Source organism: Chlorocebus sabaeus, chromosome 2 (assembly GCF_047675955.1).
Source record: "Chlorocebus sabaeus isolate Y175 chromosome 2, mChlSab1.0.hap1, whole genome shotgun sequence".
Lineage (NCBI taxonomy): Eukaryota > Metazoa > Chordata > Mammalia > Primates > Cercopithecidae > Chlorocebus > Chlorocebus sabaeus.
This window is the reverse complement of record NC_132905.1, coordinates 40,890,377-40,903,674: the sequence shown is the minus strand read 5'-3', so window position 1 is coordinate 40,903,674 and position 13,298 is coordinate 40,890,377. Positions and strand designations below refer to the sequence as shown.

At 46.8% G+C, this 13,298-nt stretch overlaps 1 protein-coding gene across 1 annotated transcript in view; it reads right to left on the bottom strand.

The window, feature by feature from the left end:
* ACSS2 (acyl-CoA synthetase short chain family member 2) overlaps nt 1-13,298 on the bottom strand; it is a 50,649-nt gene that overhangs the window by 5,250 nt on the left and 32,101 nt on the right. Inside the window, exons 3-13 of the mRNA XM_073008126.1 lie at nt 9,993-10,084; nt 9,690-9,793; nt 9,360-9,432; nt 9,014-9,089; nt 8,593-8,707; nt 3,166-3,303; nt 2,021-2,191; nt 1,578-1,711; nt 1,256-1,388; nt 1,118-1,174; nt 851-931 (exon numbers count right to left, since the gene is read on the bottom strand). Coding sequence (XP_072864227.1) covers nt 851-931; nt 1,118-1,174; nt 1,256-1,388; nt 1,578-1,711; nt 2,021-2,191; nt 3,166-3,303; nt 8,593-8,707; nt 9,014-9,089; nt 9,360-9,432; nt 9,690-9,793; nt 9,993-10,084 — 1,174 coding nt within the window. The remainder of the gene's footprint in view (nt 1-850; nt 932-1,117; nt 1,175-1,255; nt 1,389-1,577; nt 1,712-2,020; nt 2,192-3,165; nt 3,304-8,592; nt 8,708-9,013; nt 9,090-9,359; nt 9,433-9,689; nt 9,794-9,992; nt 10,085-13,298) is intronic.

Below are 13,298 nucleotides of genomic sequence, written 5' to 3'. Positions count from 1 at the left end.
CAGCTAATGTTTATCAAGTACTAATTGTTAGTTTCTCCACTAACCCCTTCACGTGGATTATCTAACTCAATCAAGCAAGCAGCCATAGAAGACAAAGGCACTATTTTTTTTGAGATGGAATTTTGCTCTTGTTGCCCAGGATGGAATGCAATGGCACGATTTCAGCTCAATACAACCTCCACTTCCCTGGTTAAAGTGATTCTCCTGTCTCAGCCTCCCATGTAGCTGGGATTACAGGCATCCCATCACCAGGCCCAGCTACTTTTTGCATTTTTAGTAAAGACAGGGTTTCACCATGTTGGCCAGGCTGGTCTTCCACTCCTAGCCTCAGGTGATCCGCACGCCTCAGCCTCCCAAAGTGCTGGGATTACAGGTGTGAGCCATCCGCGCCCAGCCAGAGGCACCATTAAAACCCTATTTTACAAATTAGAAAATTTAGATTCAGAGGGGTTAAGTAACTTATCTGAGGTCACAGAAGAGGCAGAGCTAGGATTTGAACCCAGGCAGGGTGACTCCAGATCCTACATGATTTTCCACTATGTTATAAAGCCTCCTTTCTCTAGAATATTTGTCAAAAGAAGATGGGACTAAGTCTTCTAGACCCAAAAAGGTACCATCAGGAATCTGAGCGACTCTGAAAAGGCCCTTAGGAGACTTATGGCCCAAAAGGAAGAGATGCAGGCAAAGTATCCAGGGTCCCCTCCAGGGTCTCTCAGTGAGCAAACCTCCAGTCATGAAACTTCAGTCCTAAGCAGCTCCAGGAGAGATTAGGTTATTAACTCTAAAGCAAAGTACCCTTGGCAGACCCTTTCTCCCTCTCCTTAAAGACTCCCAAGGGTCAGGGCCTCACCAGATAACCTTCAGCTTCACCTTCCAACTCTTCCCCAGACTCATTCAGGATTGCAGGAGCTACACCAAAGAATGGGAAAGTCTAGAAGCAAACAGGAGACAGAACCCAAGAAAAGGAATGAGGCAACTCTGACCCAACTCCCAAGGAGCCCCAGAACCCCAAATTCTTCACACATTATCAGTCCAGTTCTCCACTATCTACCTAGGCCAAATGCCCCAAGACACCATCCCTGCCTAGCCCAAGACCAGCCAGGGGAGCATCACTCACAGCAGAACCAGGTTTCATGGGTGTGGCACCAGGAAGGGGAGTCAACATGTGGCCACCCTGGGGAATTCAGAGATGAGAAATTTGAGTCAATCTTCCCACATTGTCCCTGGGCCCCAGCCTTCTGAACCCTTCACTCACTGTCTCTGTTTGCCAGAAGGTGTCCACGATGGGGCAGCGCTGGGCACCTACCACCTGGTGGTACCACAGCCAGGCCTCAGGGTTGATGGGTTCACCCACTGTGCCTAACACCTGCAAGGATGCCCGGCTATGCCTGGGACAGGGGAATGGGAGAGAGGAAGGCTCTGAGTACTACTGGAGGACATACATATTCAGGCTTTTCTCTTGCCCCATCCTTATTCCAGGTCAGAGAGTTGGGACAATGGAAAGGAAGAGACTATACAAAGGCCAGCACCCAGCTCTGAGGGATACCCATGGGGCAGCAACTGGGAAGGGGTCTCACTTGGTGACAGGCTCATCTCCAAACTTCATGAGCAGACGGATGGCTGTTGGTGCTGTGTAGAACTTGGTCACCTTGTATTTGTCCACAATGCTCCACAGGCGGTTCACGTCCGGATATGTGGGAATCCCCTCAAACTGACCCATGAAAGCTGGTCATTCCCAGTCTTTCCTAATAGTCCTTTTATTCATCCCCTTACCACTCCCTCATGTTCAGTATTTTGCCCTTTCTGACCAACCATAGCTTCACTCCCTTACCAGACAAGCCAAGATACCATCCTAGTCAGGATACGCAACCCCCTTAGGACTTCTCTTTCTCCAGGAAACAGATGGTTGTATAAGTCCCCCTCCCTCTAGACCAAGAAGCCTTGGGAGGTAGTCACCCAGGATCATCTTGTCCATCCCCCAGCTAGGCCAGGTGGCCATGGGTCCCAGCTCCCTTCTCACCAAAACACTGGTGGCACCATTGGCCAATGGCCCATAGGTGACATAGGAATGCCCAGTGATCCAACCAATGTCTGCTGTGCACCAGAACACATCCTCCGCGTGGAAGTCAAACACATACTTGAAGGTTGTGGCTACATAGAGCATGTAGCCCCCAACTGTGTGAACCACACCCTGTGGGAAGAATGGGGAACAGGTTAGGGCTTCATGCCTACCCCTACTGACCACCAAATGGAGGCTGGGCAGAGCTGGAGGAAGATCCTCCTCAGGGATTTCAGCCCTGCCAGCACCCTTTTCACAGCATCCATCTCTCTTCCATCTCCTTTTCTCCATGCTCCCATCTCATCTCCTTGATCACACTCCTGATGACACGATGTCTATCAGTCCATCATTCACACTCGCACCCTCAGATGGTATTTCAGAGCCACCCACATCACTCACACACATGAACACTCATAACTAATAGTCCCTCTGTTGTGTATATGTGCCCACACACTCAATTGCACACCATCAGAGTGAGTGGGAAAAAAAGATAATTCCCTTTGTTTATTCCATCCCTACCCCCATTTCTATGAAGGAGAGGCCAAAACTGTGTTTCTAAAGGCTCATTGAGGGATATTCCAAAGCATATGGAGATAATTTAGGAGTAGGGTGGGCAGAAGGTAGAGTGACATAGCTTTCAAGTCAATGGAAGAAACAGTTTTCTTAAGTGTTTCTGGTTCCCATGGTGTGTGTTGGCAGAGAACTAGAGAACTACATGTTAATAGTGTGCCATGTGGAAGGAATTGAACTCTAAGAGTTATGGTCTTAGAAGCCCGAGAGGGATCTCTGTGCCCACCCTTGGCCTTGAGTTAACAGAATAGATCTCCTTCAACCAAACCATGTGTGCATTGGGAAAGAATATCCATGTCAGCTGTATGAAACCCTCCACCTGAATTGTCTCACCCTGGGCCTCACCACCTATAGATGGAGGATTTATGTCTTCACTTGATTTAGAAAAGACAATGTTACATTTCTAAAACTCAGGGTTGTTGGAAAAAAATAATTTCATTACTTGTTTCCTCAGAAACTTACTTCTTACCCCTACATAATATACATACACACATACACACATACACACACACACACACACACACACACACACTTGCCTTGGGTTTGCCTGTGGAGCCACTGGTGTACAGGATGAAGAGTGGATCCTCGGCATCACACCACTCGGGCTCACACTCATCCCCTGCCTCTTGCATGAGCTCATGCCACCACAAGTCAATCCCTTGGTTCCATGAGATCTGCAGAGATGGGCAGGGAAGAACTGTGAACAGCTCAAGATGGGGACAAGATACACCCATATGTTGCCTCTGGAGGGAATGAGGTGGGACGGGAAGGTAGGAGTACAGGAAGGGAGAGAAGGCCCTTCAAGGGTGGAATGGAACAGAAAGAACAGGAGCAGAACCTAAGCTTACTGAGTACTCCAACCACCCTGCCATCCTACCCCGATCTCTACCCCAGAACTCCTCTCACCTGGCCTCAGGCCGAGGAGGAACACTTGGCTGGTCCCTTCGCATCCTTCAATTCTCAGCTTTCTTCTTTCCAAGAAGTCAGCTTCTTGGAAAGAATTTACCTGAACAGTATCTGATAGATTCCCACCTCCAACCTTGCTATTATTATTGATCCCAACACCATGTTTCTTTCCCACACAGTACATATTTCCTGTTATTTTATTTAGTTGTTTACTTGATTACTGTCTTCCCATCTAGATAGTGACATCTATGAAGAAGGTGAAACATCTTTTCTCCCGACCCCTGCTGTATCTCCCAACACCTAGCAAAGTGCCTGGCACTCAGTCAATTTTTGTTGGACAAATGACTATGCACACACAGGTCTACATACATACATATGTACTTATGGGACTAGGCTCATTAGCAGGGATGCGGACACCACACAATTCAGAAATGCAAAATTAGTCAGAGCCTACAGGTGAGGTGGGCACCTGACCCTGTTAGCAGTAAAATAAGTCAACAGATCTTGGTCCAAGCACTTTTCCCTGCATGTCCAGACCCAATCCACACCTATGGGTTTCCTACCCTAGCTCTGCTCCTGCGTTTACACCACTGGTACCAATAGGGTTTCCCATAGAGACTTTGGCTTGAGGGGACAGGTTCCATTCAGCAGGAAGCTTTGCTTCAAGTTGGTGGAGAAGGACCAAGGTAGACTTCTCTCAGCAGAAGGATGTCCCCCATGCCTTTGATAATTACTTCTGGATCTGTCATCCTGACACTTCTCTAAATTCTCCTTTGAAACTGTTTTACTTTTCTGTCTATATCACCTCTTTGAACACCAATTTTGAGTCTACCATCTGCTGAATGAAGTTAGATCCTTTGAATTTGTCCAAAGTCTTCAGTGAACTTCAATACCAGTTCTGCCACTTCCTAGCTATATGACCTTGGGCAAGTCACTTTACCTTAAGTCTCTCCTTTTAAAAATGAGGACAGTCATTCTTGCCCTAATGGACTCACAGGATGTGGTAAACACTAAAAGAGAAAAGTATTATCTAGTAAACACCAAGCCGTGGATTGCCCCAAGGGTAGAGGTTGGGGTGGGATGAGGAAGACTGATGAATGTCAGGAGAGATAGAGGTTAGTTCAATGACTACTGGGAGTTAAGAGTGTGAGGCTGGGCGCAGTGGCTTATGCCTGTAATCCCAGCACTTTGGGAGCCCAAAGTGGGTAGATCACCTGAGATCAGGAGTTCAAGACCGGCCTGGCCAACATGGTGAAACCTGGTCTCTACTAAAAATACAGAAAGTAGCCAGGCGTGGTGGCGGGTGCCTGTAATCCCAGCTACTCAGGAGGGTGAGGCAGGAGAATCACTTGAAACCAGGAGGCAGAGGTTGCAGTGAGCTGAGATCGCACCACTGTACTCTAGCCTGAGCAACAGAGTGAGACTACGTCTCAAAAAAACAAAAATAAAAACAAAAACAAAAACAAAAAAAAACAACATAACTCAAGAGTGTGATGATGGGAACTGTTTGGGGTTTGCTTTAGCTGTCACAAAGTCCTTTCATATTTATTAGATTCTTGTATGTTCAATGGCCCTGGCTGGCAGGTAGACATGGTGGTGTAAGATAAATGCCATTCTCCCATTGTGAGGATATATGCTAATTTGTTGTGTGCATATTTAGTTAAAAAAAACCCTGGAGTGTTAGAAATATAGCTTGATAAATTAGAAAATGACTATCTAATCACTCCCTTCTTTCTGTACCACCTGCCCCTTATGGTAGAGAATTCGAAATTTCTGGATTTTGAACATCATAAAAACAACAAGCTTAGAAAAAGCAAGAAGAGAGAGAAAGCTGCCCACAGTTAGAAAACATAAGAACACGCCTGGCCGGGCGCAGTGGCTCAAGCCTGTAATCCCAGCACTTTGGGAGGCCGAGACGGGCGGATCACGAGGTTGGGAGATCGAGACCATCCTGGCTAACACGATGAAACCCTGTCTCTACTAAAAAATTCAAAAAACCAGCCGGGCGAGGTGGCGGGCGCCTGTAGTCCCAGCTACTCGGGAGGCTGAGGCAGGAGAATGGCGTAAACCCGGGAGGCGGAGCTTGCAGTGAGCTGAGATCCGGCCACTGCACTGCAGCCTGGGTGACTAAGCAAGACTCCGTCTCAAAAAAAAAAAAAAAAAAAGAACATGCCTGATTTTGTCTATCCGTATGCATCTACACATACATTGTCACATGGGTACTTTTTCTTCTGCCAAATGATCACTTGAGATGGGGGCACTAATGTATTCAACCAGAAGTATCAATACTGCTTTGGACAAATAGTGCTGGTCTACAGCACTGTGAACTGTCGCAGAACAGGCACTAAGTACATGTAAGGACAAGGCATAGTTACCACTGTGGCTCTGCAATGAGGGCACTCTTATAATCTTATAATATTATTTCTTTTGTGGGTGGGTGTGTTTACAGAGGTAGACGGGTTAGAGTACTCCAGGTGTGGAACTGATAACTAGCACCAGTAAGCAGAGTGAACTCAATTAGTAGAGCAACCTTTGGTGGTGAATTAGGTGTGTGCCTATGAGGCCCCAGGCTCTGAACCAGGAAACGGTCTGAATTTTCTAAAATAAGAATTAAGGAGTTGGCCTTTGTCCTTGGACCAGGATAGCCTCAAAGAGGGCAGCTGCCATGTATGGGAGAGGTATATGAGGGAGCTCATAGACCATATGGTTGAGGAGGGTCCCTGCAAACCCCGCCAGGCTCTCCCTGGAAGATTGTTTAAGGATACAGGTGTTTGGAGCCCTGCCAGGATTTTTGCAGCTCTTTTGAAAATTATTTAAAAAATTTTAAATATGGGGCCCATTGTCAGAAAGATTTTTGCAGCTTTGACTGCAGTTCCCAGACCAACAAACCTGGACTTTTTAAGCCTATTTTTATGCTCTTTGGTATTTTGGAAACTGGTTGTTTTCACCTCCAAGAAACAAAAATCCAGTAGCCTTTGGCCTGAAGGTCTTTGGTATTAAGAATTATAAGAGTTTGTTATTTCTTTTCTGGTCTCTCTTTTGGAAATGCCAATCTGTCTGTTGCATTAAGGGGAAGCAAAAAACAGCTGGCATTTATTGAGTAGTTACTAAGTGCGAAACACCTTACATATATTGACAAAACCCTATAAGATAGGTACAATTATTATCCTTATCTTACGGATGGAGAAACAAACGAGAGAGTTTAAGTACACAGTAGCAGGTGGCAGAACAGGATTTGAACCCAAGTAATCTGGCTCCAGAGATTACAATTTAAGCCACTAAATTTGTCACCTCTTTCAAAAGAAAGGGTGTAGGTCCTGCCTGAGTTTTAAAAGGAAAGCAGTATCCCCTAGGAATCAGATCTATCTTCACCATGCTAATGAAAAAGGGGCTTATATCTACCATTGGCCTAAGAGGTTAATCATAGCAGATTTAGAGTAAGACACCCTGTGAAGATGGTAAAACCCAGAGGAATAGTGAGCTTTATTTGTTGTTTTAGGAAGGGAAGCTCTTTCCTTTCATAGTCCGTGTTATCATCTCTCCATTACTGACAAGGAAACTGAATCCCAGAGGGGAGAATTGACTTACTCAAGGTCATACAGCTAAAAATTAGTCTCTGGACTTCAGGCCCACTCTCTCCTCGATACTAATCTACTTTAAGCATCCCCTTATGGATCTCCCTTCTTAGAACCACCTACAATGTGACTTTTGTTCAGTTTAGCACTTAGTCATATTACAAAGTTATATGCAGTTTATAAATCCCAAAGTACTATGTAAATGTATTTAGGAATCTTCTCTGCTGTTCTGTATAAAACTTAGGTTTTCCTTTGTATTAATAATACATGTATAACTCCCCAACTTGATGGTGAATTCCCAAAGTCAGGGTTTGAACCTCCTCCAACTACTCCTCCTCCTGTCTCTCTTGGCTCTGCTCCAGCTACCTGCACACTAAATATTTTCTGACAGGTTACCTTGTCCCCTCTCCCACAAAGGTCCTGAGCAGCAGGATAAAATGGGTTCTCCTGTTACCTCTCTAAGAGCCATGCTCTATACCAATTCACAGAGGCAGTAACAGACATTTAATTTCACCACCCTTCAGTGGCTTACATGGCAAGCTGCCCTGGGGCAAGGGGAAGGGGGTTAGGTCTGGCAGCCACCTCAATGGGGTAAACAGGCAAAGGGCAGATGAGCACACAGACAAGCACACAGGGAAGCGGTGCCCACGGCAGTGCAGAAATGGATACCTGGGGCTGAACACGCTTGGATTTCTCTTTCAGCTTACCCTGTTAAGAGCCCAGGATGAAAAGGGTAGTGAGGAGGGTCCAAGTACACAGGGAGTGGGAAGAAAGGGTCAGTGTGTTGTAAACCCCAAACTCCTTTCTCACTGGTCCTCCCAGCTTCCATTTTCCTGATCCTGATTCCAGCCCCTATATATGTAAAACCCGTAACACTGATTGGGCTTTCCAACTTCCCTAAACTAGACTATAGCCTCTCTAGCCCCAAGACCCCTCAGGGAGCCTCAAGTCACAGACTCTCATTCAACCCCAGAACTTTGATCCCTCATGCTCCTCAGCCTGGAGGCCATCACTGGGCATTTCTACCATTCCCACCAGAAGCCCGGGGTTCCAAAGTTAACAAGGGCCATATTGTGAGGGCTGGACTCTGGTCCTTCCATGGTGGGCATCCCTTAGGCCGCAAAGGTAGCCCACCCCACATCACAGCCCAGTAATGGAGATGACTATATAGTGTCACTCAAGTTAGACATTTCTAACACAAACCTAGGCCCTGAGGATCCCCTGTGCCCACAAGGATACCCCAACCAGCATAGGAGTCTCCCTTACAATCGCTTGTGCTGTTCTCAAGGTACAAGGGCCTCTCTACCCACAGTCAAGGTCAAAGTCTTCTAGCTCCCACCTAGCCCTGCTAGAGGAGGCATTCCTAGAATTGCTCCTGGATCCTCAGTATACTGATGAGCAGGCAAAGAAGGACATCAGGAACTTTCTAGGCAGGAAAAGTGAAGGAATTTGAGCCTAGAGTCATAGCAGTGCCAGACTCACCTGCACATCCGGGCATGACCTCTTAATTGGGGGGGACTGGCTGGGGGAGTCACCCATGCCCAGCTCTGCCCGCCCCAGGTGCTTGACCACAATGCAGCATCTTACTGGGAAACCCCTGTAGAAGACAAAAGCCTAAAGTGGTAGGCTTGTTGGCTCAAAGGGAACTTGGCAAGACCCGCCCATGTCCAAGACTGGCTGGGGGAGTCACCCATGCCCAGCTCTGCCCGCCCCAGGTGCTTGACCACAATGCAGCATCTTACTGGGAAACCCCTGTAGAAGACAAAAGCCTAAAGTGGTAGGCTTGTTGGCTCAAAGGGAACTTGGCAAGACCCGCCCATGTCCATTTAGGGTAGAGGGGACAAAGGGAACCTGGCACTGGGTCAAGGCTCAGTTAACTCAGACAGTAACCAAACACACTTACTTCTCCTGACACTTCTGCAGGGCCTCGTCAGCCAGCTCCTTCAGGTTCACAAGCTTTTCTCCCCTGTAGAAGGCATCTTTGGGGAGCAACAGACATTCCAGGCCTTAGTAAGCACCATGCTGCCTAGTGGGCACAATGTCCACAGAGCCCTTCCTGAGTGGGCCTCTTAACTCTGGCTCTTCCAGCTGATTCGAGCTGACAGAGGGTCAGCTGAGGTGGGACCAGGAGAGGAAAGGCAGGCAGTTTCTACCCTCTATGCTGAGTAGCCCCAAATACCAACGAGCTGATTGGCGACCAAGGCTTGAGGTATGGGGGATTCTGGAGAAGAGGTGAGAGAATTAGTCACCTGTAGTGATGAGAAGACTGCAGCTGGAATCCAGGATCCGTTCACATAGAGACTCTGAAGAGAAGCCTGCAAACTAGGGAAAGGAAGAAAGTCTAAGGGAGAGAAGGAAGCCCCAGGGATTCAGCAAATAAGGAAAGGGGTTGCTCATGAAACTTTCAGGATCTCTAAGCCAGGGTCCTAGAAGAAACTGAATAACTGATATGGACCTATGACACAAACCTTCTAAGCTCCTTAGTTTGTTATTTAAGGCCCTCCATTTTCTAGGCCCAACCTACTTCTTCAGAGCCCCACCCCCCATGCCTGCCCCTTTTCACCAGCCCAAACTCCTACCACAATGGAGTGCAAAGCCCCAATGCGGGCACATGCCAGCATGGCCACCACAAGCTCTGGGATCATAGGCATGTAGATAGCCACTCGGTCACCCTTCTGAATGCCTGCAGGTAAAAGCACAGAAAATGAACCATGAACCCTTCTTGCTGCTACTTGCTCCCTCCCATCCAGCTGGCCTCCCTCCCAGCTGACCTGTTCTCTTCCACTGTTACCAAAATCTTTCCATCCCTTGCCCTTTCCCCATAAGTCCTCAGATACCCCAACGCCAGCCCCCCAGTCCCTTTCCCACACCCCCACACTCACCCTGTTTTCGGAGAACATTGCTGAACTGACACACTTGGACCAGAAGCTCATGGTATGTGATCTGAGTGGTCTCCCCTGGCTCATTGCCCTCCCTGAGACATACCAGAAAGAACCAGTGATTAGGGGTATAACTTCTTCCCCAAACAAGAAACAGGCATAGTCATAAAATCCATCCAGTGACACTAAGGCCTGGAACTGTTCCATGAGGTGAGCTATCTGCCCACCATCAATCTTGCCATCATCAATCTTGAGCTGACTGGTCAGATACTTTGGCCATTCAAGATACTTTATACACATGTTGTGTGTCATTAGGAAATGCACTGTCCATCTCTGATCCTTGATAAAATGGAGTGATGGCCCCTTCTCTTCCATCCTAGTAATGTATTAAGGAGAAGTGATATCACAGATGTGATTCCTTCTGATGAGGCATCAAGACTGCATTATTCAGAGTAGGGTCTCCAGATCACTTGTGCCTAAATCATCTAGAGGATTTGTAGATTCCTGGGCCCCAGCTCAGACATACTGAATTAGAATCACAGCATCCAAAGATCTGCTTCTTTATTACAAGATGGTACAAGGAATTAGTATGGGATTCTGATGCACACTTAAAGTTTGAGAATTGGCTGGGCGCGGTGGCTCATGCCTGTAATCCCAGCACTTTGGAAGGCCGAGGCCTTGACTACAGACCTTGATTACAGGCATGAGCCACTGTGCCTGGCCGATGTGTGCATTTTAAATATTGATAAATATTAGGGAACAACTACTTTAAATAAGATGGTCCTGGAGGGCCAAAGGTCAGGAGTTTGAGACCAGCCTGGCCAACATGGTGAAACTGCGTCTCTACTGAAAATACGAAAAGTAGCTGGGTGTGGTGGTGTGTGCCTGTAATCCCAGCTACTGGGGAGGCTGAGGTATGAGAATCCCTTGAACCCAGGAGGCGGAGGTTGCAGCGAGCTGAGATCATACCACTGCACTCCAGCCTGGATGACAGAGTGAGATTCTGTCTTGAATAAATAAATAAATAAAGTTTGAGAATCACCATCCTGTATCAGGTGATTTCTGTCTACCTCCCCAGCCTTGCCTCCCACTCCTTCCTAGGATTTAGCCTGTTTACTTCAGTCATTCCTTCATGCATTCATTTGCTTATTCAACAACTACTATGTGCTATCTACAAGTATAGAAATAAGGCACCAATGGGCGGGGCATGGTGGCTCTTTCCTGTAATCCCAGCACACTGGGAGACCTATAATCCCAGCTACTTGGGAGGCTAAGGCAGGAGAATTGCTTGAACCCGGGAGGTGGAGGTTGTGGTGAGCCAAGATCGCACCACTGCACTCTAGCCTGGACGACAGAGTAAGACTCTGTCTCAAACAAACAAACAAAAGAAGAAATAAGGCACCAATGAGCAAGATAAGTAAGATACCTGATATCATGGTGCTTATATTCTAATGATAGTGTGGGTAATAAACAAATAACAAATATAACCAGGATAATTTCAGATTATGATAAGCATTAAAAAGGAAATAAAGCAGAATGATATAAAAATGAGTGACTAGGGAGAAATACTTTTAAAAAATATACTATCTTGGGTCAGGCATGGTGGCTCACACCTGTAATCCTAACACTTTAGGAGGCCAAAGTGGGCCCATCTATTGAGGCCAGGAGTTCAAGACCAGCCTGGCAACATAGCAAGACCCCATCTCTAAAAAAATTTAGGTGGATCCGGCTGGGCGCGGTGGCTCACACCTGTAATCCCAGCACTTTAAGAGGCCGAGGCGGGTGGATCACGTGAGGTCAGGAGTTCAAGACCAGCCTGACCAACACAGAGAAACGCCGTCTCTACTAAAAATACAAAAATTAGCTGGGCGTGGTAGTGCATGCTTGTAATGCCAGCTACTCAGGAGGCTGAGGCAGGAGAATCACTTGAATCCAGGAGGCGGAGGTTGCAGTGAGCCAAGATCATGCCACTGCACTCCAGCCTGGGCAATAAGAGTGAAACTCCATCTCAAAAAAAAAAAAAAAAAGAAAAGAAAAGAAATTAGCTAAGTGTGGTGTCATGCACCTGTAGTCCCAGCCACTCAGAAAGATAAGATGGGAAGATCTCTTGGCTCACTCCTGTAATCCCAACACTTTGGGAGGCCAAGGCAGGAGGATCATCTGAGACCAGGAGTTCAAGACCAATCTGAGCAACATAGCAAAACTTCGTCTCTAAAAAAAAAAAAATTCAATTAGCTGAGTGTGGTGGTGCACACCTGTAGTCTCAGCTACTCAGGAGGCTGAGGCAGGAAGATCGCTTGTGCCCTGGAGGTCAAGGCTGCAGTGAGCTGTAATCATGTCACTGCACTCCAGCCTGGACAACAGAGTGAGTTTCCCTGTCTCAAAAAATAAATAAATGTTTCCGTTAGTAGTTTTTTCCAATTTTATGATTTTTTTGAATAAGTAATACATACAAGTAGGACTACATAAAAAGATACGTAATGATAAGTGTTCTCCCCACTCCTATCTCCCAATTACCCTGCCTACTGGCAAACCACAGTTTGGGTTTTGCGATTTGGTTTTTAGAGATAGGGTCTCACTCTATTGCATAGGCTGGAGTGCAGTGGCACAATCATAGCTCACTGCAGCCTCCAACTCCTGGGCTCAAGCAACCTCTTACTTCAGTCTCCTGGGTAGCTGGGACTACAGGCACATGCTACCACACCTGGCTAATTTTATTTTAAAATTTTTTGTAGAGACAGAGTCTCAATATGTTGTCCAGGATGGTCTCAAACTCCTGACCTCAAGCAATCCTGCTTCAACTTCTCAAAGTGCTGGGATTACAGGCATGAGCCACCATGCCCAGGGCAAAACACTGTTACCAATGTTCTGTGTAACTTTCCAGAAACAGTCAATATTCAGACAGGACCATTCTTAGTAGGACAGAGGGCTAGGGTAATTCAACTAGTGTGGAATGACCAAACTAATTACTTTGCAAGAAGTCTGTATCATTAGGATCTTTAATAAGACCCTTGAGATATCATTGAAGACAGAAATTTGAAAGTTGAATATTAAAAAATTGGATTTTACAGGAGGCTGAGGCAGGAGAATCTCTTGAATTCGGGAAGTAGAGGTTGCAGCGAGCTGAGATTGTGCCATCGCACTCCAGCCTGGGTGACAAGAGTGAAACTCTGCTCCAAAAAAAAATTGGTCAGTCAGGCACAGAGGATCACACCTGTATTCCCAGCACTTTGGGAGGCCGAGGCAGGCAGATCACCTGAGGTCAGGAGTTTGAGATCAGCCTGGCCAACATGGCAAAACCGTATCTCT